General features: G+C 42.1%; 3 protein-coding genes across 4 annotated transcripts in view; 2 read left to right on the top strand and 1 right to left on the bottom strand.

Annotated features, from left to right (window-relative positions):
* The window catches only part of POLB (DNA polymerase beta), an 18,833-nt gene extending 16,907 nt beyond the window's left edge, over nucleotides 1-1,926 (top strand). The window contains exon 15 of the mRNA XM_026863096.1: nucleotides 1,906-1,926. The gene's annotated coding sequence lies outside the window, so the exon portion shown is untranslated. The remainder of the gene's footprint in view (nucleotides 1-1,905) is intronic.
* VDAC3 (voltage dependent anion channel 3) lies at nucleotides 83-12,474 on the top strand. Of its 2 annotated transcripts, XM_026863098.1 has the most exons (10): nucleotides 83-192; nucleotides 1,906-1,977; nucleotides 3,102-3,151; nucleotides 3,990-3,992; nucleotides 6,734-6,886; nucleotides 7,975-8,027; nucleotides 9,363-9,590; nucleotides 10,491-10,641; nucleotides 11,712-11,769; nucleotides 11,977-12,474. In XM_026863098.1, exons 2-10 carry the CDS (start codon nucleotides 1,911-1,913, stop codon nucleotides 12,066-12,068), a joined length of 855 nt encoding a protein of 284 aa, XP_026718899.1. In that variant the 5' UTR covers nucleotides 83-192; nucleotides 1,906-1,910; the 3' UTR covers nucleotides 12,069-12,474. The 2 variants fall into 2 exon arrangements, with proteins under 2 accessions (XP_026718899.1, XP_026718898.1); XM_026863097.1 differs by lacking the exons at nucleotides 83-192; nucleotides 3,990-3,992 and adding an exon at nucleotides 1,805-1,829.
* A 204-nt stretch (nucleotides 12,475-12,678) lies between these two features.
* IKBKB (inhibitor of nuclear factor kappa B kinase subunit beta) lies at nucleotides 12,679-25,160 on the bottom strand. The gene is made up of 19 exons (XM_026863091.1): nucleotides 24,960-25,160; nucleotides 24,158-24,227; nucleotides 21,370-21,458; nucleotides 20,821-20,910; nucleotides 20,308-20,432; nucleotides 19,863-19,970; nucleotides 19,424-19,553; nucleotides 18,768-18,962; nucleotides 18,411-18,525; nucleotides 17,958-18,081; nucleotides 17,565-17,716; nucleotides 17,389-17,450; nucleotides 16,298-16,407; nucleotides 15,988-16,037; nucleotides 15,339-15,438; nucleotides 14,995-15,142; nucleotides 14,694-14,821; nucleotides 13,866-13,956; nucleotides 12,679-13,297 (listed from the first exon to the last, which is right to left on the bottom strand). The coding sequence occupies exons 1-19, from the start codon at nucleotides 25,029-25,031 to the stop codon at nucleotides 13,229-13,231; spliced, it is 2,028 nt and encodes a 675-aa protein (XP_026718892.1). The 5' UTR covers nucleotides 25,032-25,160; the 3' UTR covers nucleotides 12,679-13,228.
* Between the last annotated feature and the right edge of the window lie 55 nt (nucleotides 25,161-25,215).

Below are 25,215 nucleotides of genomic sequence, written 5' to 3'. Positions count from 1 at the left end.
CTCACCCCAGCCCCTGTTAACTGTTATCCGTTGCGTAACGCGCGTCAGCAGCGGCTCGTGAGCGCGCTCGTGCTGCCGCGCAGGGGCGGGACGCGGAGCCCGTCGGCGCGGGGACGCCGGTACCTGGAGGCGGCGGTTCCCGTCCTTCTCGGCCGCGGTGGTGGTTTTTTCGCGGCTACGCCACAGACCGACGTGGGTATCCTCGCGTTTATTTCTTCGTTGAAATTTTCCACCTGGTGTCACCCGCCTCAGTTCTTAGACAGGCGATGGCTTCCGGTGCGCAGTAGCTGAAGATGGCAACGTTAATCGTCAGTTGCTCCCAACCTTTTATTCCTTGATGTATTTACTCCTGCGGTGGCTGTACCAATTTTATTGTTGTAGGAGGGAAAAGCAAAGCACAAGATTAAGAAGGCTTTGTTTAAAAACAAAGCCATTAAAATGAGTACTGTGGCTTAGTTCTAGATGTCTGACTTTACATTGTGTTTTGTCGGCTGTTGTTGCATACGGTTGGTGGAGACCTATTCAGATTTAGTATTAATAGTTGTGGAACTGTGAGCTCAGTTCTGGCTTGCGAGTAGAGCTGTTTGTTATTAGCAAAGAATTTATGTATTTCAGCATGAGCGAACCCGAAAAATCTTTTTTCGTGCTTTTTTTTTAGAATACTGTTTAAATACTTTAATGATATTTAACATACACGTTAAAACATATACAATATAGAAAATACAGCTGTATATGTTAGGAGGGTCACAGTATTCAAGATGTCTCAATAGCATTATGAAAATGAGGTGTAAACAGAACAGGGTGTCAGCCCAGAGGATGAGATTTAGGTTGGGAAGGTGCTTAACGGGGTGGTAAAGTCCGTGTTTACTTGAAGTATTTTCAGTGAAGTTGGTGAGGAGAGACTCACAATATTTGGTGATCAACTCCGTTCCATTTTTCTTTCTAAAGCCTATTCCCTTCTGTGCAGGGAGTTAGGAAGATTTGAGACAGCTGGCAAAGCATGAAAGAGGTAGGGTGTGGCATGTTTTCAGAAAGGAGGGGATTGTTACCTAAGCTCTTGCTGTTTGATGTAACATCTCCATGTAATTTGAAGGTTAAGAGTAGACTGATGTCTTCAAAACTCTAGTAGTTCAGTCCTGACTCCCAAAATGTGTTGCGGCTCAGCACTGATGATTGTTAAAATTGTAATTGAAAATAGGTTATGTGGTTTGGAGGTCAGCTACAAACACGTACAACTATGGAGTGTTCCTGTCATGCTTTCAACAGCTGGACAGTGTCCTGGAAGCTGGATGTGACTAAAGAGCATTTTTTAAAAAAATCTGCGTGTGTTATATATTAAAATATCCAAGCATCAGTCTTGCTCCAAAAACTTGAGTTACTCATCTTTTGAAATCAGGAGGTTGAACTATTCTGAAATTTAAATGTGGGTTGAAACTGCTGAATTGAGAGATTTGTGTGAAGAAACATTTTAAAAGAAAGATATGCTCTGTTCCACCGCTGTGTTGCTAAAACTATTGTAATAATTTGAACTGTGCTGTCATGGAAGTGCACAGTCCGTTTCTCTTTCATCAATTTAATGATTCACTGATAGTAATTTTTCCCTCCATCGGAACAGCGATAAGGCTCCTGTGAGCTCTCTCAGCAATCTAAGAGTGTGAGGCCTACATTATGTAGTTGAGTGTAATACTTTTGGGGTTTAGCAATTACAAATAATGGATTGGCTTTCATAACTTCTTTGAAATGAAGTTCATTTGGTTTTGGCAAAGCAATGATGACACAAGAGCGACTTTCAAAAGTCTTGCAGTTCATATCGGTGAAGTATGCAGAGGGTACAGGTCATAGGTATTTAGTTTAGATTTTAAGCTGTTAAAACCTAAGATTCTTAAAGCTTCCAATGTGTTTCAGATCCAATGGCTTTCCCACCATCATACAGTGACTTGGGAAAGTCTGCCAGGGATGTATTCAACAAGGGATATGGTAAGTAACATGACCTTTCGTATTTTTTTCTTGGGCATCTTGAAAAATTACAATAAAAACATTAGTATGCCAGAGATCCCCTAAATACCTTGTGCTAGGAATTCAGCAGAGGCCTAAATCATCTAGCCCTTTCTGAGTTTGAAATTTAGACATGTGTCATGAAAATGCTACAGTAGGCAAAGAGTTAGAGGGGAAAGTTATGAGTTTGACCCTGAGATGCACTTCAGAACAGTCTCTGAAGAATGCTGCGTTTTTTACCTTCCAGTTTTTACCTTTAGAGGCATTAAATCAAACTCACACAGATTGCCATAGGAGACCATATGTGGCAACAAACAGTTCCTGAGGTGGAGTGATCTTTATGTTAAGCAGACTAGCCTGTTGTCATAGCTATAGTGGAAATAATTTCACAATATTTGCATTTCTCTTCAAGGAATTTAAATGGAGAAATTTTGGTATTAGTCCCTTTTCTGGGAGCAGTACTAAAAATGTTGACGTTTTCAATCTGGTTTTGTGCATGCGTAATAAAGATTGCATTTGTATTCCAAATCCGTATGCTTCATAAAATTAAAAAGCGCTCTGGTCTGGTCTCTGCCACTGTGGAGTTCAGGCTTTGCTAAAATTCATTTCCCCACTTTAGTGTCAATTGTTTCCGACTTTACTGCTCTCTGCATGGGCCAGGTATTTCCTTAGACTCATAGCAGATTAGAAAGAAAAGGAAGAAAGCAACGGTATCTTTGTATACAGCACTGGTCAAAGTAAGTTGAAACATATTTTTCTCAGAGAAGGGGAAAATAAAAATTCCTGCCCTGCAATCAGAAATATAAAAGTAAATTGAGTAAATCTGAAGAAATGGTTAAGTGTATTGATTGGTCCTAGACTGCAGGTAGCTGCAGAAGGTGGAGATACTTGATGACGGATGTCTGTTAGGACATTAAATTATGAGGCCACCCACTTTGAATTGTCAAAATTCCATCAGTCATTCCTCCATAAGATCAGCAACTGTTGAGACATGAACGTAGGCTGTTTCAGGTCCATGTACCCTACCTGCCATACTTTGGGTGTGTTGGAAGTAAGCCTTGCTTGTATATTGCACTGAAACAGATGCTATGTACTTCTATTTTCAGGATTTGGAATGGTCAAGTTAGAGTTGAAGACCAAGTCTTCCAGTGGGGTGGTAAGTACTGGGGGCTTTGAGCATCACCAGCATTGCAATGGAAGGACAAATTCCTGAACTGGTTCGTGGTAACAACTTGCTAGCAGGTGTTGCTTTTCTCTGTCAGTTCTTATTTTAAAATCCGCAGCTGACTGAGGTATTTCTTCAATGGTGTGGAACTGATGTAGCGGTATTTCTTTTCCTGCGGTGTGCTAGTTTTCATGTGTTTTGTCAGGGACGTGTGGCTTTCCTCCCCGTTCCCTTTGCCACATCCCAAACATGAAGAGTTTCTTCACCCTATTATATAGCTCTAATTTCTGCTTATGAATGAAGTTGAGTTTCTCTGCTGTTGTTGCTTTTTACAGGATTTTGAGTCTAGACTAACTTTTTATCCAAAAGGCCAAGGGGCAAATAAGAGCCAGTTTAACTTCGTTTTCACTCACATCCACTGTGCTTAAGGTGCAAGACTTAATTAAAACTAAGTAGTCCTCCTGCAGTACCCTTTATGTACAATTTGAGGGCATTTTATAGACATTATTTAAACTTTAGCACTTCAGTTATCTGAATGATGGAGAAGTGGAGCTTCCTCATAATTTCACAGGAGGGCTGGCAAAACCAGGAATGGATTTCATCATTTTGGTCTTTCACCACAGGCATATATTGTTTACTAGCTAAGCTTAGTCTTACACTGAGTCTCAGTTTTGTGTGCTACCACTTGAGGCTGTTCTAGTTGATAAACTGTGCTGCTTTTCAGCTAACGGTTAAATATTCTGAATGCGACAGGATGTGAACAACTGCATTAAGTTCTAAAATGGCCTTTTCCTTTTCCATGCAACTTTTGTGTTGGATGTTTATCCAGCTGGTAAGAACAGTGATTGTTTTGGCATGTTGTCTCTTTATTGCTTTGTCTAGCAAGGTTTTCTGTGGTGCATACTGTGGGTTCATAAACTGTTCCATTGGTTTTAGTCATGATCTTCCACATCATTAAGTTTGACTGTGTCCATAGCTCTTAATCTGCTGTATGATCCATGTGTGTAAAGCCATTTGCAATCTTTGTTCAACAATCTACAGTAAGAGCACTGTAAAAACAGCAGGAGGGAAAACAAGATAGATATGGTATTGATACAGTTGGCTTTTGCTTCAGATTTTGTGCTTGTTAGTGTTTCTAACAAGCATTCTGCTGCACCAGAATGGGGTTTTGGGGATGGAGATGGGGTTAGGAACAAAGTGAGAGATCTAATTTGTACTTGGGTACTAATAGGACATCTGATTGTTATTGTACAGAAATGTTTTGGGTGTATTTCCTGTGCCTATTGATTATAATTGTTTCATACAGTGCAGGTGGTTTGGCATGCCTGAAGGTGCCAGCCACTGTGAACTAGAAGGTCAATGAGAAGCTGAGCTCGACTGCTGATTCAGACTGGAGTGTGACAGGGAACCAGAATGAGTTTGATTTTTCAGCTATAAAAAAATCAACAAATGCTTTTACACAAGATGGTTTGATGAGACTTCTCTAGTTTAGTCAGTTAGATTGATGGTAGCAGATGCTGACTGTGCGCCTTCTGCTTCTAGAAACAGATCCAGTTCTGACACTTGGCAGAATCCTTTGGTTTTTGATCATATGACAGCACAGAGGTTTTTTTCCCTTTGGCTGTGAGAAAAACATTTTACAATCTCTCCTCTGCTCAGTCTGAGAAACAAATCAAGCCTTTTTAATCAGTTACCTGACCTAAGATCAGAAGACAGAGTTCTGATGCAGGTTTAAGATGTCTTTATGCTGAATTTGTGGAAGTGACATTAGAGCAGTGTGTAGCAATTATGTCTTAAAAGGACAGGCATGTGTCCTGACTTGCATCATGTATTTTTGTTAACTGGCTAGCTGTGTTATAAAACTGCTGTGCTGCTGTAGTAGTGCATTAGCTTGAGTATCTTCCCCCCCACCTCTCCCCTGTGGTGTGTAAGGAATGTTACTTGGCTGTATTTCCCTGGTACTTCAAAACCATTTAAAGACAGTCTTTGTACAGTCTGCGGAGTACAGAATTGTGAAAGTAATGTATGGAGCATCCCAGGAATACTGTCCTGGAATGAGATGGATCTGAAAAGTCAGGGTTCCAAAGCTTGGATGTGTTGGCAATGGATACAGCCATCTCTTAGGCACTGTATCTTTCAATATTTAAATGCCAGAAGAGGTGTAACTTGGAAATGTGATGGCAGATTAATTATCTTTCTTGAAGGAAAATATTTGAGAGATGAGGACGACAAATGAGATCTGTTCTCAGATCCATCTTAAAACCTAGCTCATACCCCTTGAGCTTAACGCTATGAAAATATGCGTAATTGCTTTATAGTGTGTGCATGAAACTCTGAGTAGGCTACCTCTGCATTCTTCAAGGAGGAGAGATGTTTATTGAGTCTTAAAGTCCCCTGAATAACAGGAAGCTCTGATGTGTGGGGGACTATCCAAGCAGCGTAGAACAGCATGTTACAAAATATAGATTATACAAAACTCAAAGTTGTTGGTTCAATTACACTAGTCAGTGGAGGACCAGCCTGATGGAGATGTCAAGGTGCCGCTGGGGTCAGGTTATTTTCTGATACCATAAAGGAGGAAAGGTCTACAATTTTAAGGTGCTTTACAGATGGGTGACCTAGCTTCTAAACTGTAGTTGCTGGCTGAAGTAATGACAGAGAAGTACGGTTGAGGGAGAAGGTACACTAAAGTCATCAACGTGATGTATGAAGTCTTAAGTGACAATGGCATAAAGAGTACAGGGAACAACAATGTTGGGATACAGTCGTAAGTGTGAAAAGCATCAATGACCATTTTCCAGAAGACATTTTCACTGCTGAAAGGTGGAAATAAAGAACGAAAAGGAAGAAACACATGAAGGGTTTGGAGAAATGAGAGAAAAATCTGTCGTTTGTTTTTTTTGCTATTCATCTAGCAGCATGTAGGATTGCTTTTCTTAAGGGAGAGTGGTTTTCCAGAAGGACTATAATGGGTGCGATTTCATGCACAATTGGGACAGTACTGGTAAGATGATAAAGGGAACAAGAGGAGACTGCAAGGAAAAATCTGAGGATATGAGCAGCTTTGTATCCCAAATAAGTATCTTTTTGTATCTGGGTATGGATCCATGTCAAGGTACAGAGCAAATTAGAATGTTGAAATAACAGTTGCCACTTTGGGCTGGAAAAAAGATGTCGGAAAAAGATTTTTTTAGCACAGGGGAGGTTGGTGGATAACTTAGGAAAAAAGCGTGGTAAAAATTAGAGGGGGGAAGCAGGTAATCAAATCACAATGCAGATGAAAAGTAAGTGAAGATGTTGGGTCTTTGTGTAATAGTGCTTTTCCCAACCTAAGCAAGTTCCAGGACTCTATGAACGCACCTCCATAAAATAAGTATCTGGAACAGAGATACCAAAAGAAATAGCATTTTGTGATGCAAAAATAATTATTTTTGGTGGAGATATGGAAGAAGAGGACTTTGGTTCTGTCAAAAGGCCCAAGGGTAGCAAGTGTGACTGCTGGCACTTGACAATCACATTCAGTTTTTCCACTTAAATACCAGAGTGCTGAAACTCCTATTATGCTCTTGGCAGGAATTCACTGCAACTGGTTCTTCCAACACAGACACGGGCAAGGCTTCAGGCAGTCTGGAGACCAAGTATAAGATAAAAGACTATGGACTTACATTCACCCAGAAGTGGAACACAGACAACACATTGGGAACAGAAGTTTCCATGGAGGATCAGGTAAGAAGTAGATACCCTGAAGATGTTTCTGCAGCTGCTATGAGACAGTATTCAGTTGAGCAGAAAACATTGAAGAGTGAAAGTTGCACAAAACTCTCTGAGGTACTAAAAAGAAAGAAGTTTTGTATATTTGCAGAACGCACAGGCTGAGAGCATCGTGAATTTTGGGGGTGGGGAGCGCAAGCATTCCCACAGCAATGTGCTGCTACGTAATGATCCACAGGTACAGAGTTACTGAGGTTATGGGCATGTGAACCTAGCTAGCTGGTTGAATATTGCTGTTATCCACTCCAAATAGGTTTTGTTTAAAGATATATTCTAGCTGTGCAGAACTGTCACTGCTGCAATCATGCAGGGAAGACAAAAGAGGGGTCTCATAGTTTTAAATGCCCTAATATATAAGGACTTAAGTTTGGCTGCCTTGAGATTGAATATATTTTGTAAAGTTGAAAGAAATATTAGCATTTGTGCCTTGGTACTGCTTACAAAAAGGGTTGCTCTAGCACACAGCACTCTCAGAACACTCATTTCTTTTTCAAAGTAGCTTTATGCTTTTCACTTAATGCCTGAAGAGTAAGATAATGGCGCTAAAGGTAGTGAAGGTTCTGTTGGTACCCTCTGCCATGTATGGCCATCAATTTTTCTAGTTACAGTTTTGCACATTTACCTGTGCTTTAAAATGGAAAATGATGTCCAGCTCAAAACAAGGGTGGGAAGGCTGAGGCAGGTTCATGGCTCCATCTGTGAAGTAGTACTGTGTCTTAAAAGAGTACCCATAGATTCTGAGAGAGATTCTTGAGCTGCCATATGCGTTGTTGGAACTACAGGGAGTAAGCAAACACTTAACTGAATGGAAATCTTCTGTATAACGTGTCTACAAAGCATGCACTGTTACAGGGCCTCATCGTGGGGATAAAAATTTTAATTGGTCATCATGCAGCATATTCAGATTTCATTGTAAAACATGTGGGAGACATTTTGGTTGTGTTCCGTCTTCTCTTTAGGCAGGAAGTAGTGCTATAGTAGTGGAATATAACCAATCACGTTTCAGCAGAGTTCTGAGCAGATGTGTTTGTTTTTATTTGCAGTTGGCTGAAGGATTGAAGGTGGCTCTTGACACTACGTTTGTACCAAACACAGGGTGAATATTTCCTCTTGTCTTTATCTAAGGAGTGCTAGTTTCCCGTAACTTTTAATTAGAAATACTTATTCTGGTCACTGTGTAAATGCTTAAGATTTACCATAGGCTATTCTGCAGACACTGTAGAATGTTTTGAAAGCAATGGATGATACTGGGCTCAGAAGGACAAGGTCTGCTAAAAGTGATTCTTCAGCTTTTTGTCCACTGGCAAATGTTTTGTTGTGCAGTAGGTATTATATGTTTGTAACTCTCCCCTTAAACAGTTAGGTCTTACATGGACCACTTAACTTGTGTCATCTTTGTCATGGTATTGACAGTCCTACTGCTGTCAACACAGTGTCTTAAGAAAACAGCAAAATTATCTTTTTTTCCTGATGCTTTTTGGCAGATGTTTATGCACAGCTGAATGAGGAGGTAGGTACCTATTGCACAGGTACTATGACAGGAAGTGGAATAGCACTTTGTCTTTTTCGATTATCATGTATCTATTTTTGGTAGGCAGCAGAGCAAAGGCGGGGTGTTTAGGTTTGGATAATACACAAAGCTTGAGACTGCTTTGTAAATAATAACTGGTATTTATTTATTGTTGGGGAGAGTCTCTCAGAAAATCAGAGTTTGAAATACTTCTAGGATGTAAGGAATTAGAAGCTAAGTAAAAAATGAGATTGCAGCCCTGGCAGCTGTATCTTCAGGGAGAGAACAGAGACTGCAGAGGGCATTAAGGAGATGGTAGAATTTTGTCTCAGTGATATTGTTGGAATTTACATCAAAATGAGCACAAAGATGCAGTGGAGAGAGAGGAAGAGAATTCTCTGGAGGGACAAGAAAAAGGCTAAGTGGATGATGTCTGGAGGATGAGGAAATTCGATAGAGACTGGAATCCAGCAGTGAAGGAGGAAGGAAAGCAAGTACTGCACGTGAACGAACGGTGGCGAGAACCGAGCAGACAAAATGTCAGTGAAGCACAGAAAGGCCAGCTGTTGGTGCAGGATGTCAGGGATGCTTCTGAAAGAAACTGATGGTGCCATAACGTATTGTACTCACTTGTGGAGAACAAAATTTGAAACCTGATAGTTTTCAGACCATTAAGCAGAAACGCTTTTGTCTTGCTTCTTGTGGATTTTAAAGGAGATTGAGATGGCAGAGGAAAAAGTGGCACCACGTAAATATACATAATAGCAATAGTACCCTTATCCCATGCCCTCTTCAGCAGCTGTTGAGTAGGCGTTACAGTCATTTAATTAACTGGCCTTAAGAAACACATGCATGAATGAAACCACATGTAATACATACTTGTATACTACCAGGGATAAAATGGCACGTTTCTCTCTGCAGGAAGAAGAGTGGAAAGTTGAAGACCTCCTACAAAAGAGAATATGTAAATCTAGGCTGCAACATAGACGTTGATTTCTCTGGACCAACCATCTATGGCTGGGCAGTGTTGGGCTATGAAGGCTGGCTTGCTGGCTACCAGATGGCTTTTGATACAGCCAAGTCTAAGCTTTCACAAAACAACTTTGCCCTCGGATATAAGGCGGGAGACTTTCAGCTGCACACTAATGTGTAAGTGTTATTTGAGCCTCAAAAAACATTATGAGAGGAGCCAAACCAGATGAATAGTGAGCATTAATGGAGTTAGATAAAATGTGGGTGGATGGAGGGGGATGCTGATTTGTTTCAAAATACTTTATATTTGGAGTTTTCATCTTCAGTACAACTAAAGAAGGGGCAGCTTTCCAACTCCTGGCTTGTCGTTTGAGATCCTGTTTCAGGGTAATTTTGGGATTTGTATATATGACAGTGGCGTAAAGGCACTTTATAATGTTAAGTTAGAATAAAAATCTGTAAACTTCTATCTAGCACCAAAACAGAAGTTAAAGAGCCTCTGATAAGCTACTGTACCTTCCCCACAAGACAGAAAGCTTCTGGCTCAGAAATGCCCGAAGTGAAGGTGTCTATTGCATTGTTGTTTTCAGCTGTCATTGCAGTGCAGCTCTAGCCTTGGCATTCAGATGCTCTGAGAGTCTTTGAAGATGGTGTATTTACACAACTGCAGCGCAGTAACATTCTTTTCAGCCTCATCATTCCCATAACCGACTTAAGTCTCTTCTGGATTTGTCCCTTTATGCATTAGTGCAGGCTTGTCTTACTTGTCTTAAGAAAGCAAGCAACTTTTATCTGGATTTTATTTTTTTTTGGTCAGAATCTAAAACCGTAGGCCTTAGCTGTTGGAACATCTTGTTCCATTCTGCAAGCAAAATGTATGTTCATGTTTAAAAACATGAACAGGAGTCTGTCACCTTCAGCTAGGAAGTAGATGAACATGGGTCCACAGGGAAGTACTGAAGTTCTTGGTTCATTTTAAGAGATAACAATTAAATGATTGTGTAGAAGGGTTAATCTAAAGAGTTACTATTTACTAAACAAGGCAAGACTTGACACACTTTCATCTATTACAACCAGGAATGATGGCACTGAATTTGGTGGGTCTATTTATCAGAAGGTTAATAAGAAGATTGAGACGTCAGTCAATCTTGCATGGACTGCTGGCAGTAACAACACACGTTTTGGTATTGCTGCTAAGTACCAGCTGGATGAGAAGACTTCCATTGTGGTAAGAATTTCGTTACAGGAACAAGTATTTCAAGCTCCCTTAAATACTGAAAATTTGTGATATGAAGTTGTTGCTTTAAATAGGTACTGAGAAGGTATGGTAGATGGCAAACTGTGGCTTCTGTTATGGTTCAAATCTAAATTGGGATCTCACAGGTCATCATATTTGTGAAACTATTTTAAAAAAATCTGAAGCGCTGTGGTGAAATAAGTCACTAATCTGACTAGCATGCTTGGAGCCTATGCAAAATGTGGTTTTGGAAGGTAATTGTCATCTGATGCACAATATAAAACTACTATAGTAAAATGACAGAAGTTCAGCTGAGCTTACAGCCCTCCAACAGTTGGGTAACCCTTGAAAGTTAGTAGAGGTCCTCAGGTAGGTGTTGCTACTGACACTTGCAAATTCTTGCAGAAATGTTAGGGCCAAAAAAGAAGGTGGTTTAAATAGGGAGAGAGAAAGTTTCAGGAGAAGAAATATGTCCATGGGGAAGTGACAGTGAATAACAGTAACTGTGCGCCTTCTGACACTAAGAACTGAAGTGGCAAGCACTTGTTACGTTTCACAAGAATTAGTTCCAGGGCAGTTCAGCCAAACTTAAAGGTAGGAAATACTATTGTAAAGAGCTCAAAACTTAGTAATGCAAAAATGGGTTTGCATATTCATATACTTATTGCTCCTTTAAAAAAAAAATCACTACTAAGCAATTTGTGAACAGGAATCTGTGAACAACACAGACTTCACTGGCTACTAAGGGACTATAGTAACTAGCCCTTTAAAGGTTATATAAACAGACAATGCTGGAGGCAGTGAAGGACACAGTGGCATTTTATGTAGGCATAATGGGTCACAATTTGAGGGAAAGATTGGAACTATTACTTAAGCCTGTTACAGCTTAAGCTGGAAACTCCTGAGGAGAAAAGGAAAAGATTGGAATACACCTCTGCTAGGCATTAGTCTGCAAGTAGTTGAAAGTTAATGCATAAGCCACCTTCTCAGGGCACTGGGACAATTCTATCTGAATATTTATACACAGCGTATAAGTACTCTGATTTCTTTTTTTCCTGTAGGCTAAAGTGAATAATGCCAGCCTGATTGGAATCGGTTACACTCATGCTCTCCGACCTGGTATGTAAGTCTAATTGGTAGTACGCTATGGGTGTTTTACTGTCATCTCTAGAACAGATAACTAGAAATCTTATGTAAGCTCATCAAAGTAAAGTGTATGTACAGAAGTTCCTGTAGCAACTAAGACACACTAGTGAGGCTCAAGTACTTGAGGGAGGGCATACAGGGGTATTGGTGTATGAAGAGTCTCATTACTTCCTTTCCTAGGTGTAAAGCTGACGCTCTCAGGCTTGATTGATGGCAAGAATTTCAGCGCTGGAGGTCACAAAGTTGGCCTGGGATTTGAGCTGGAAGCTTAATGCAGCTTTAAGTAAAATAACAGGTGGTGCTCTGGAAGACAAAGGAAAAAGTGTACCCAGTGTGTTTTGGCCTTAATCTTACTCTGAAAATTCAAGAAGTGTGAACTTTCTACTCCTCCAAAGAATAATTTTAACCCAATACTGAAGTCCAGAGAGTGCCAGCACATCAAAGGAAGATATCTGAAGGCATGCATGGAAGCTGTGATGTTTGTGCCACATTTCACTTCAGTTTCCCATATTTTAAAATCTGTTCCTACAAACAGAAGATGATCCCACCTCTCCCCATTACTGTATTGCATCCTGCATGTCCTGTACTTCACAACCTTTTATAAAAGGTGGTCTTTGTGCTGTAGTGGAAATCTGGGTTTACATCAGAATGAAATAAATTGGTCACAGTTGGAACATACTGTTGATGTGTCTTGTCTTTGTTGTAAGGCTCAGAAAAGCTATGCTCCATCCAGATGTGCTTTTTTTGGCACAACTTCAAGCACTGTTAATTAATAATCTGCAAATACTTTGTTAAAGTGTATGTGTACACTGAAGATTTCCTTCTCTGTGGTCTCTATAACATTTTTACACCCCTCACGTTTTAGAGACCTGCACAGCAAAGCAGCTTTTTCAGTAAAATGTTATTGAGGGTATCAAAAAAAGCAAACCAAAAGTTTACGTGTTTTAGATAATTTCGTTCCCATATAGGAAACAAGTATTAGGTAAGTACAACCGTTACACTTAAGGAAAAAAGTGCAAATCGGCAAAGTTAAGAAATTAAGTTCACAGTTCAAGTATATTAGGAAGGTGACATCTACTAGTGACTGTGCAAGCTGACTGCCTGCATTGTCCATTGTTTGTCAGAAAGCCTAAAAGGCAGCAAAACCACCATGATTTTGTGATGCTTAAGGGAAGATACATCAGGACAAAGAATATCTGCTGTCTTAGGGCATGATTAAGAACTCTTTCCAAGCAGTTACAACAGGCATTTCCTACCATGTCTTTGTGAAAAAAAGTGTCCAAGAGGTGGATACTAAAAGCTAGGCCATGTGTATCACATAAGCAGTAGGTGATAGGAGGCGGCAGCACTTGAACTTCCCTTCTCGGAGGCAGCAGCTTTTCACAGTTGGCTTCATGAAGTAGTATGTCTTCAGAGGCAACCAAAGTGAATTTTACATCTGGGCTTGTTCTGGACTGTTTGTTTCTTCTACCTGAAGCTGCAGCCAGCTCCAATCTAGAGCCTAAAGCATAAACAGTTAAAACTACAAAGTTCCACACTAGATTACAGTTGAGCTTTCTTCAGAATAAAAAGGAAGCAATTTAAAAGATTTAAAGATTTTACTGTGAACAAGTTGGTCACTGCAGTTTTGTGATGAACCATGTGACTACTGTGAAGGAAGCCCTTAAGGATTTTCTCTAATATTTTACTTTTTTTCAGTATTCTGCATGATTAAATAACCATCCCTGTCCACCCTTGTATTGCCACCAGAAGACCATCCCAATTTTAACAATGTAGTTTTGCAGTGTTTTTGTACAGCAGCCAAGTGCCTTTCCCCATCCTTTATTGTTTAGCACAACTTCAGGCCCCAGCACATGGCTCCCGTTCTCAGCAAGCAGGGGATATGTCAGCAGTTCCAAGGAGGGCAGCAGGTGCTTTCTATCTCCCACAGCTCCTACTCTCTCCTTGTCCAGGAGTAATATGCAGATTTCTATTAGCCATATTACTTCTTGGTGGCACAGTTACACAAGCAGAAGTTTGAAGACCTGAGCTTCCCCAGCCCCTTTATAGGAGAGTATCAAATACATTACCATGAAGCTCTGCTCCTGATCCTTCATTGTGTCGTGCATCACATTTTCTAGCTGGCTACAGAGTTTCTGTGATTCCAGCAGTAGCTCCTCACTGAAAGGGACAATTATTACACAATTATTTTCCATGGCAGTTTTGTGGAAAGAGATGCCACCTCTACCTTGTAACAAGCATTTCTGGCACGTATGCTGCAGAGCGCTGAGCAATATTAAACCTTTGCCAGTCAACATATAAGCTAGTAATTCCTATTGCAACTGAGAAAAATTGGCAACGACCCCAGATTTACTGCAACAGGGAAAAGGAAGCATGTTGCAACTTATATGTTCTTACTATGTGCAGTCACTGTTGTTAGAGAAAAAGTTCCAGAACGGCCTATAAAATGACGGAATAAGCAACATCTAAACAAACAAACCAAGGTCTGTCATTCCAACTGGTGACCCAGTTCATTTAAGCAAGCCAAAACTACACGTGCTTGCTTAAGCAGTCTCCTTTATGATACAGCTCAGCTACTATCACCTCACATGACAATGCTCCAACAATTCCTGTTGGCAGTGTACTTCAGGTAAGCCCAACCATGCCATATAAAATAAATTCTTTGTTACTGAGACAGGGGGAAGTAAAGCTATACATTATTCCCAATTTTTCAGAAGGAAGGTTCACAAGTCCCAGGAAGTCCAGCTACTAAGGTGGAAAAGACTGCAGACAATGGAAGCTGAACACACACAAAGCACAGAATGTGAGAAAGCTTGTGTGTTATTACTGCACAAAACAGGAGTCCCAACTTTGTAGTGCTGGTATGAGCAGCTACAGAACTTCAGAGCCTGACTCACCTTTTCCTGACAGATTCTGATAAATTATAGGTTCCAGAAGGGAGCTGCAGCAGCAGCTGGCCAGGGCTACCAAGACGTGATGTGTTCATGCTCTCTGGACTGCCAGTAACGGGACCACGTACTTTACTCTGAGGAAAACACAGAAGACTCAGACCAATTATTTCCACTAATTTCCAGCAGCCAGGAGTATGAGACAGCCTGGTGAACTTGGCTTTAATACCAACTGAAAATGACAGAGAATCATAGGACAGACTAAATTAACTATTGTGTCAGTAACCTCTGGAGTTTTTGTATCACTTACACAAGCAATTTTCAGCAAGTTCCACAGTTCTTTCTGTCGTTTCTCCTGAAGCCTAACAACTGTTTCCTCATCTTCGTTCATCAGATTCATCACTTTCTCCACTCTGGGGAACAATTCCAGTGCCTTCTGCTTACAAACTACAGTTTTACTATTAAAAAAAATAATAATCAGATCACACATGGGCAACTGCAGTAGGGGAATGTTTCTCAAGTTTCTTATTTCTTGTAACACTGAGATCTCATTCTCTGTGCTCACTGGGTTTAAATCTCTAGAACAAAACCTCTTGCTGAAAGACAAAATGCTTCTTCTGAACCCTCAGTAAAAGCTGACTTTACAAAGCTCACCTGAGCTGAGCATAAATGACACGGACTTTTTTTTCAAAGGTCTGGATTGCCTGTAGGAGCAGTCGTACTATTTCTTGGCTGTCACCACTTGTCCTCTGATCTGGAATGAGAGTGAGAGTGTTACACAGAAAGGTAGGCTTATAGGACAGAGTGAGAAGATTCTTAGTGGCTTGTATCCGCTGCTGCTTCTTTAATCCCAAAACATAAAAAGTCCAGGGCACGCAAGTTTGAGTGGGATGAATTGCACTGGATTTTAGCCGCCTTATTCAAAATTATGAGAATTGGAAAGCAGAGTTGGTAGGGTGGGTCTAATGCCTTGGGGCTGTATAGCTGCTCAAAGGAACATCTACATCTTTCATTCTTGCTACACAGAAACAGCAGCGTAGGCTTGCATCAGCAGCTTGCTCTTAAAAGAGCTCCAGAGGAGTTTCAAGAAGAGCTCAGAAAGCTCCAAGCAAACAAGGCTAGCCTAGTTTAAAACTGACTCCCTGACTCCTCTCTCCAAAAACAGGCGAGTCCAGTAAAGTCCATGTGCAGCTAGCATATGGGCAGGCCTAGAACGCAGAGAAAGTTCTCGGTGCTCATTACTACATCTGCAAAGTTATTATCCCCACAAAGCAAGATGACCTTGAGCTAAAATGTCTTTTACCTCTTGGCTTCTCTCTCAATCTCCGGTACAGCTCTCTGGCTTGTTCTTCTCTAGAAGAAAAAGGCACAGAACACAAAGGACTTCTCTAGAACCTAAATTACAAACAAGTAGTTCAAGAACTCTGATCCTGTATATACCAGTCTGTCATTTCAGACCAAGGACAGATTAGGAGTCAAAGCTGTCTTTTAGTGTCAACATCTTCCCAGTCCCACATAATTTGGGCAGAAGACATAGCACTTTCGTTGTCCTGCAATGAATAAGCTTAGCTAGCAATACTCCTGCATATAAAGTTCAGGGCAGTTCAACTCACAAATCCTCCAGTGTTCCTCCTTGTTTACGACCTAGTGGGCTTCTCTGCAGATCCACAATGTCTGTCTGCAGGGCCATCATCCTCTTCACTAGCTGATCCACATCATCTTCCTGAAAGCAGGGCAGAACATAAGCACTGGGACAGTCTCATATGACAAGACACTACCACTCACACTGGCTCTTCCTCACGTTTTTAAACACGTCAGCAAGATGCAAACAGCAGCCTTGCAGAAAGACAAATGAGAATATGAGTAGTTTCAATGCAAGGAAATAAGCTTAGTGCTCTGGGATAAAAAAACTTCCAAGAATTTTTTGATTAAAAAATTCAGCCTGCGACAAAGAGCCACTGAAGGTTCAGACTTTGTAGCAAATGTACAGCTGGTTCCTAGGCCATCAGGCTTCCTTTTCCTTGACTATTCCAGATTTCTTCTCTCACCCTATCCATTTCCCCTTTTCCCTCAGCACACAACTACATCCACTCCTAGCACCCCAAATTCTGCTTTTCACTTGAATTCATTCATATGCACAAGCTGCCTCTATTAGAAAGTCATTCTGCCCTCTGCCTCCTCCCAGTAGAGGAGGACCAAGGGTTAGAAGAGAATACAGTATTGACTAGTCACCTTTTGCTCATCTGGAAGCGATGGTCCTTGGCCCTACAGGGGTTACACTGTCAAATGGCCGAATGCTTTACTGGGAGCAGGTGCGGAATGTTTACTAAGAACTGGAAATTGTTATCTTTTCAAAGTTCAAAACTGATGCTTAAAGTTCTTGTGTTTGATCATCTAATCATTCACTTTCCCATTCTATTTAACCTGTGTTCCATATCCTCTTTTCAGCTATCCTGGCTCCAGGATTGAGTTAGCAGGACATCTTGAGTACAAGCACTGCAAAAAATCTCCTCTCGCATTCCCCAAGATCTCCCTTTTTCCCCTATACCTTACACAGTGAGCTTCATGAAGTACTGGCAAAAATGGTCCCACCCAAACCAAGGCAATGTGACATCTGGAATCAGCCCAGACATGGGAAGTTACTATCTAAAGGGAGGACAATGAAGAATATCTTTAGGATATCAAGTTAGATTTAGAAACATACCCGCCCACAAAGTTCCACAGCTTGCTCCATCTCTCTCCATGCAAACAGCAGCTTCTCAGAAGCTACAGGAACGAAAAAAGAGTGAGTGCTTTTCTCAGGTTCATACAGGAAAAGGTAGATACTTTGTGGGCCTAAGATGTGCAAAAAGACCTCTGCTTGCCCCATGTCATACTCACTAATTCCAAATTCAATCTGCTCCTTATATTTCTCCAGATCAATTTGGATGCTGGTTTTAAAGAAGTCCAGCTTTGCCTTCAGCTGCTGGGAAAGGGAGGCCATAGAATTCTTCATCTTTGAGAGGGTGCTATTGTAACGCAACAGATTCATCCTGCATGGACAAAAAGAAGGTCCTATTACCCTCCCAAACTAAAAACACAGACTTCCACTTTTATCAAATGTAGATACTTCAGAGTGTAGCAGTGAGCACAAAAGCAGTTGTCAGAGGACAGAACTCTAAGCTTTCCATTAATCGTTAATGGCTCCTCTCGTGGGTTTCCCCATTCCTGTCCTTTCCCTTTCACCAGGGAACAAAGGCAGAGATAAGTATTCTAGAGAAAATGCCACCGTACATGGCTGCTCGCTGCCCCTGCTGAAGCCGGTTACAGTCCTCTTTCAGCATCCGAATCGTGTGCCAGATCTGACCCCACACTTTCCGCAACTGGAAAAAGTGGAGATTCTTCTTTGGATCCTGAACTGGAAACAGAGGGGAGGGGGGAAACGTGTATCAGCATGAAACCTAGAAGTATTGTTATCACATGACAAAACACACCAAAACATCACTTGTTTGAGGGGCGTGTTGCCTCTTGCAAAGCCTATAGTTGGCTAAACCCTACGTGGCTTCCCCAGTATAACAAAATCAAACACTTCCTTTCCTCGGTTATTTTGCCAGTCCATTTTACTGCTTCTTCAGCCCCAACATGAAAAAGCTCTCTCTACTCTTTACACACAATACAGATCACAGAACACAGGCATCCCTCTCAATGCAGACAACCTCTCACATTCATGCTAGAGAAAGTCCTTACGGATGCAGTCAACACTTTCCGGATGAGGACGCAAGGCAACCTGAGCCTCATAAGCAACTTTCTGGTTATCGAAGAGGAAGAGGAGATCTGTGTCTGCAGCAGCAGTATCATTCACCTGCAGAAGACAAGAGACTCAACCAGGTTCTCAAAAAAAGCGAGTCTCAGTAACACTATGAACAGAATGTTCCTCCTCAGCCAAAGACCGAACACCAAAGGCAACAGGGTGTCTCTTCTGCAAGGACTATTAGGTGTGTGTGGTTACTGTGACAAAAGCCTGCCAGATCAGCAGGGAGTGCTGCGCTCTCTAAGAGTGAGGCCAGCTGATTCACTCAACAGCAAGGGAGTATCCAGACTCACCTTGCTATCAGCTATATGTTTAGTGGCCAACTTCTGAGAAAACAACGCAAGTCCAGCTTCCTGCAGTAGTTCCTGGTCCTGTTCTGGGATTCCAGTATCTGACTGGATCCTGGCCTTCACCGTCTGCAGAGTCTCCTCCTCTGTCACAGGGTAAGTGTGCACAGTTCCCGTAACCATGTTCAAAACATGAAGCAACTACAAGAAGAGTAGCGTGACATGAGAAGGGCTGAAGATACATTAGTCATGTTTGAGCAGAGATTCCCAGGACTGAGATGCTGGCCACCAATAAACCGTTCAAAGCACTCGCAGGGCTCAAGAAGTCACTTCACAGCTACTTCATAACATCACACCAAAGCTCTTATCCTCCATCAACTGGAAGAGAAGCAACACCGCAATTAAACAGCTTCAACTGCAGAATCCTCTACCAGAATATGGAACCCAGCGCACACGGAAGCTATTTGCTACTCCCAACGAGCTCACGGAGTACCTGTCCTCAAATAAGCAAGAGGAAAGCACCTGTCACTAGCTGTCAAGAGACAGCTGAATGAGATTCTGTGCTGCTCCTCCTCCTAGGTCTATGACTCAAGCTTCTCTCATGGGTTACAAGCAAGTGCTCTCTGGAAAACTTTTCAGGGTAATACAGACCTATTTCTCACCTTCAAGTTCAAAATGTCATCCAAAGCTTTGAAACACCCGTTGGGTCCATATGTAGGATCTGTACCTCTCTGCCGTGGGTGCCACATTAACATGAGTTGCAGCCATTTCTCCAGCCTCCCAGCCAAAACACTGAAGGACCAAAACAAGAAGGGGATCACAAAAGGTAAAAGTGCATTTGCAGTCACCATACAGCCTGAACTCTGCAGAAGGACTTACAAACAACTTACCCACCCTCCCCTTGATCACAAATGCAGTGTTCAGAAAGCAAAAGCAGACTCACAACCACACAAGTCTGACAAGAGACACAACCACTGCTTGTTTGTGTCATGCACTCCATTTATTCACAGAGTAACATAGTAAGGCATATAATATAAATCTGGTCCTTTTGCAGAAGAAACGGTTTATCCCAGCATGGCATAATAGATTTCTAGTCCTCACCTGTTTAGATTGTTTGGGCGGGGTAAACTGCTAGAAAATTTGACTTCTCCACATAAGTCTTCTGAAACGACAATATCCAGCTCACTCTTCTGTCGCACTTTTGTGTGCCTAACAAATTCAAGCAAGTACAATGGTGAAATAACCACCTGCCTTTCCCAGCTTGCATGTTAGTAGGCTCTTAAAGGTAGTCTTGATGGATACAATAGATGCCGCTTTGGTTTCTGCTACGTGCCCTGCAGGAGTCAGTCCTGGTCCCAAAGCGCAAGTATCAGGAATGCTGAACTTGCTCGGGTAGGTCAGACTCCTGTGAAGGGAGTCAGTCTCCATAGGACAAGGAACATAGGGATATTACCCTTAAGAATCAAGGGACCTTACTTGTACTCCCTGTAAACAGGACAGCTGCATTGTGTGCACCCTTCTTATCACCTGGCCCCAGCTCACTCACCATTGCACTGGCTGCCAGTTGGGCAGGAATGGTCGGAAGCCTGTAATGCACTCAAAGGCCAGTGTGCCAAAGCTCCAGTAATCCACTGTCACCGTATACTTCTGCTGTTCCAGCAGCTCTGGAGCCTGAGACAGTTTACACACACGTGAGACAAAGCCACCCATCTCTTAGTGCTCTCTATCCCTTGAGAGCTCACTGACATTCATACAACAGATTAGAGATGGTGCTGAATGCTCTGCCTCTCGTAGTTTTGAGATCCCCTCAGAGTGAGCAGCAGAAGTTATTGGCACTCCTGCCTCTTACGTATAGCAGACATAGCTAGCAGACACTGTGAAAACCCAGTGTCAGAAAAAACAACACAAAAAAAAAAACCCCGACACCTTTGCTAGCTGCAGAACCCCAAATACATCCCATACCAGGAAAAGTACTTCATCCCAGTCCAAAGCCTGATAACGGTTAACTCTATCCTACAGCAAAGGAGTAGCTGCTCTTCTAGATGAATTCCTTCCTTACCAAGTACTGTAGAGTCCCAACAAAGGATGTGCACAGGCTACCCTGATCCAACTCCTTAGCATAACCAAGGTCAATGATTTTGTGTATTAACTGAAACACACAACAGAGAAGAACATTAGAGAGAAGTCCTGTTAAAAGCACACCATACAGCAGAGAAAGAAAAGGTTCAGCTCTTCAAAGGTATGCAGGAAAGGTACCAATGAAGGGATGGAAGCAGAAATGGGAGGCTCCTGTAGATTCCTAAAAATCACAATGTAAAGTTGTCATTGGCTTGATACACACAGAGCTGGAGACACTACTGCTAATCAGATCACCGATCAACCGGTACAGTCTGGTTATTCCCTTAGGAGTTGAAAGTCAAGTTGTCAGGTGGTACCAGAAGTCTAATATGACCTTTCACCTCAGTTGCATGCAGAACACTGTTCATCTGACACATGGATCTGAACTAGCTGTCATCCTGGGTTGAGTGTTCTTGCAGAGAGACCACTATAACTGCATGAAGCACATGCATGTTGTCTGCACAGGCAGACACACCTGGTTCTTGCTTACCCTTTGCTCTCCTTGCTGCAGCACAATGTTCTCTGGTTTCAAGTCTCTGTGGATGATCCTGTTCTCATGAAGGTACCTGAGAGCAGAAGCTGAGACACAGAAAAAGCCATTTGTAAGAGTGTAACTAACAGTACCTAGCATGTGCTTAGTATAAGCATGTATGGCTTTTGGGTCAAATCTTGTACAATCGAACACAGAAACACCAAGTGCAAAAGTCAGCATCAAACACTATCAGAAACAGAGTTTTCTCTCTGATCTTCCCCCAAACACTTCCCATAAATTGGAATAACATTCCCTAGCTTCCAGTCAGCAGGGACCTCCACAGACTCCCAAGACCTTTGGTAGACGATCAAGAGGGGTCCTGCCATAACATCCACCAGCTCCTTCAGTACTCTGGGGTGAATCCCATCAGGCCCCATGGACTTGTGAACATTCAGCTGATACAGCTGATCTGTTACAATTTCAGCGTCCACAAACAGAAAGTCAGTATTTCCGCACTCGTTGTCCTCCAACTCAGAGGACCAGGCACAGCCCAATATCTGTAAGTAATATTAAAGACATAGGCAAAAAAAGCAATGCCTTCACTTTTTCTTCATCCCTATGTCAGGTGACCACCTTCAACAAGTATACGGACAGTGATTTCTCTAGACTCCCTCTTGCTATGAACAAAATTTAAAAAGCCCTTCTTGTTGTCTGACACAACAGTGGCCAGTTTCAACTCTAATTGAGCTTTGACCTTTCATGTCTTCTCCATGCATATATGAACCACAGCTCTGTAATCTTCCTGCAAAGCCTGACCTTGCTTCCAGAGATCATACTATTGCTTTTTCCTCTTGAGCTCCATGAGGAGTTCCCTGTTCAGCTAATCTGGTCTTCTGCCCTGCTTGCTTGACTTACGACACACTGGAACTGCCCGCTCCTATGCTTCTAAAAGGTGGTTCCTAAAAACTGACCAGCACTCACTGACTCCCAAGCTCTCAAAAGCAGATTCCCGGAGTACTCTGCTAAATAGCTCCCTGAATAGCCTGAAGTTTGCTCTCTTGAAGTCCAGGGTAGCAACCCTGCTCCTTTTTCCTTATTACACTGAAAATTTTAAACTAGGCCATTGGATCATCACTGTGGCCAAGACAGCCACCTACCATCACATCTCTCACAAGTCCTTCTCTATTCACAAACAGCACGTCTAGGAGGGCCCCTTTCCTAGCTTGCTGAGTACTTGTAACAGGAAGTTATCTCCCACAAACTTCAAGAATTTCCAAGACATACTTGTCAGCAGTGTGATATGCACAGCTGATGTCTGGGAAGTTGAAATCTCCCATAAAGAATGATGGTTACCAATCCAGAAACTTCTAGTTGCCTAGAGAGTAAGTCAACATCCTGGCTGGGCGATTGAGTGGCTATACTCAGCTTTTCTTTACCTATCTGTTTCTTCAACCTTCCTAACCTAGAATCCAAAAGCTGCTCTGCCCATCACTTTGTTCTGTCTCATCCACAAGGTGTTGTTCTCTCCATTTCACCTGCAAAATTCTTCATAGGAAATTCCTATGAAAGATACTTTCTCTGCTCAGAACCATCAAGACCCCACAACTGGCAGACTAATGAATTCCATCTATACTAGAAAGACAAAAAATTCTCATCTTAAGAATACATAAAGGCAGAATAAATGCCCCCTATTTTCTCACACTTGTTCAATGTAATACCTGAAGATATCTCCCCTCCTGTGGATAAAAAGAAAAATCACAATGCTAGGGAAAACAAAACTTAGCAGCGTTTCCAGATTGTGCTTTTTAGCCATGATTCAGGCCTGAACCAAAGGGATTCACTTTTCTGCTCTCTGAGACTTTGTGTCCCTTCTGACAGTGCTGCATTCCCAGAGTGAGCTCTCTTGTTCAGTGCAAAACAATCCAGCCAGACTTTCAGTAGTTACCAACAATATAACCCTAGAAAGACCAACTATGCATGCACGGTAAGTGATTCAGAGAACAAGTTACATCAATAGTTGAAAATATTTCTTATCAGCTACAGTTCAGATCATACAGTTGAAAATTTGGGTCTATCCCTCTTTCCATACATGCACAAGCATGTGAACACAAGCCTCACTCTAAACACGATCTGCCATTGTCTTTGGCCAGCACTTGGTATCATTTCCCAGTCGCTAAGGAATATAAGGATGAGGCAGCAGAATACAAATGCTCTGGGAACACAAAGGATGGGAGATACACCTGCAGTAATGACAAACGCACGTTTATCCTCTTGCCACGAGCTCCCTTTCTAAATGTAGGTATGCCCCAAATGCCCATCCTCAGCTGCAACTCAGTAAGATTACAACGTAACTTGACCAAAAAACTCTAACCCAGAAGTTTCTGGACAGCACTTGGCAATCTTTGCACCAGAACCATCTAAAATTCCACATAGTGGTTGCCCAAAGGCTAAAGGAAACCCACTGATCACACACACTCTGAAGTGCTGATGAACAGCTGTTAAACTGAGAGCGAAGACTGATGTGCAACAAACCAGAGTCACTTGGCAAGCGTTCAGCTGTCCAGAACCTTCCAGGAAATCTTAAGTGACATTTTTGCTGGGCAAGAAAAATCCATCTCCACATTTTTGAGAACAAAAATCAAAGGTTGGCTCTCCCACAGGGAGAGCAGGGCAGGAAACAAGTACGCTCTTCAAAGGTCAGTCTAAAATGGAGTCATTAAGACGACTGCTGTATATCCTTGTAAGTGGGTTCAGCACTGAAAGAACCCCTTCAGTTCAGACAACTGAAGATACTGATACCCCTTACCAATATCAGATAACAAGATGAGAATAGCTTCTTCCCGCAAGCCACAGCAATTCTCCAGTTGATTCAGGTACTGCAAGAAAACAAAACAGAATACAGTCTTTCCCTCCTGTATCCTGAGTGGGGCTCACAATCCCACAAACTCTCACGGATGCAAGAAGTTCCAGTAACAGAAACAAAATTCTCTAGAGGGACAAAAGTCTATGGGATCGTGACCTCTGGTAGCAGCAATTACAGCTTCAGGCTTCGGTCTAATTGCACAGGAGGAGAAAAGAGTGGGTGAAAGAAATCAGTGTCACCCCCATTCTATTCCTTCTACTTGCTCCATCCTTCATAGCCATTTGCCCTGTAACTGGCAGCATCAGCTCAAATCTCAGCTCTAAGCTTTGCGTTTTATCTATGCGTAGATTACAGCAAAGCTTAGAAAAACAGTAAGATTAGAATTAACATATGTTATTTTTTCCTATGACACATAGGAGTTCAACACTTTCAGGAAGGGTACAGCCCACAGATATACCCTATGATGATCTTGGCCATACTCGCATCCTGTTGCACATCCCTCACCCTCTATGTGCAAATTCCTCCAGTGTCACTTGCAGCCAAATACGAAAAGTTTCAGAAAGCACTTAAGTCTTCAAAAGCTGAATGCAGTATTGAGGACTAACCCACCAAAACCTGTTGGTGCCATGACAAGAATTAGGAAGCATCAGGATGTGAAAACAGGTTTTACAGGGAAACTTCAATAGAAACCTCTAGATGACCACGAAGCTGATCCAGCCCTTGGTCACTATCCCACAGACCTCACCTTGCGGAGGTCTCCACCTTGGCAGTACTCCATGGCCAGCAACGGCAAGTCATTTGGTGCAAGCTTCTGCATCCCTTCAGGGACGTCACGGGCAGCCACCACATTGGGATGGTTCAGTCTGAGGAGCGGAAATGAGGCAAGTACACACGATGAGCAGAACCAGGGTAACACCTGAAAGATGACTGTTCTGCAACAGCAGTTTCACATGCTCATGGTCATCACACAAAGTCCTACGAGGGCATTAATACTCCTAGAA

Source organism: Athene cunicularia (genome assembly GCF_003259725.1).
Source record: "Athene cunicularia isolate RWA chromosome 22 unlocalized genomic scaffold, athCun1 chr22_part1, whole genome shotgun sequence".
Lineage (NCBI taxonomy): Eukaryota > Metazoa > Chordata > Aves > Strigiformes > Strigidae > Athene > Athene cunicularia.
This window is presented reverse-complemented; position numbering and strand designations above follow the sequence as displayed.

What these genes read in the sequence shown, in the direction of transcription:
- VDAC3 (XM_026863098.1), top strand. Translation starts at nt 1,911, where the DNA reads ATGGCTTTCCCACCATCATACAGTGACTTGGGAAAGTCTGCCAGGGAT. An exon ending in TTTCAGCTGCACACTAATGT is followed by an intron (nt 9,591 to 10,490) that starts GTAAGTGTTATT and finishes TATTACAACCAG; the next exon opens with GAATGATGGCACTGAATTTG. An exon ending in CACTCATGCTCTCCGACCTG is followed by an intron (nt 11,770 to 11,976) that starts GTATGTAAGTCT and finishes TTCCTTTCCTAG; the next exon opens with GTGTAAAGCTGACGCTCTCA.
- IKBKB (XM_026863091.1), bottom strand. Translation starts at nt 25,031, where the DNA reads ATGCAGAAGCTTGCACCAAATGACTTGCCGTTGCTGGCCATGGAGTAC. An exon ending in ATGACATTTTGAACTTGAAG is followed by an intron (nt 18,963 to 19,423) that starts GTGAGAAATAGG and finishes CTCTTCTTGTAG; the next exon opens with TTGCTTCATGTTTTGAACAT. An exon ending in AACATATAGCTGATAGCAAG is followed by an intron (nt 18,526 to 18,767) that starts GTGAGTCTGGAT and finishes TGTCTTCTGCAG; the next exon opens with GTGAATGATACTGCTGCTGC.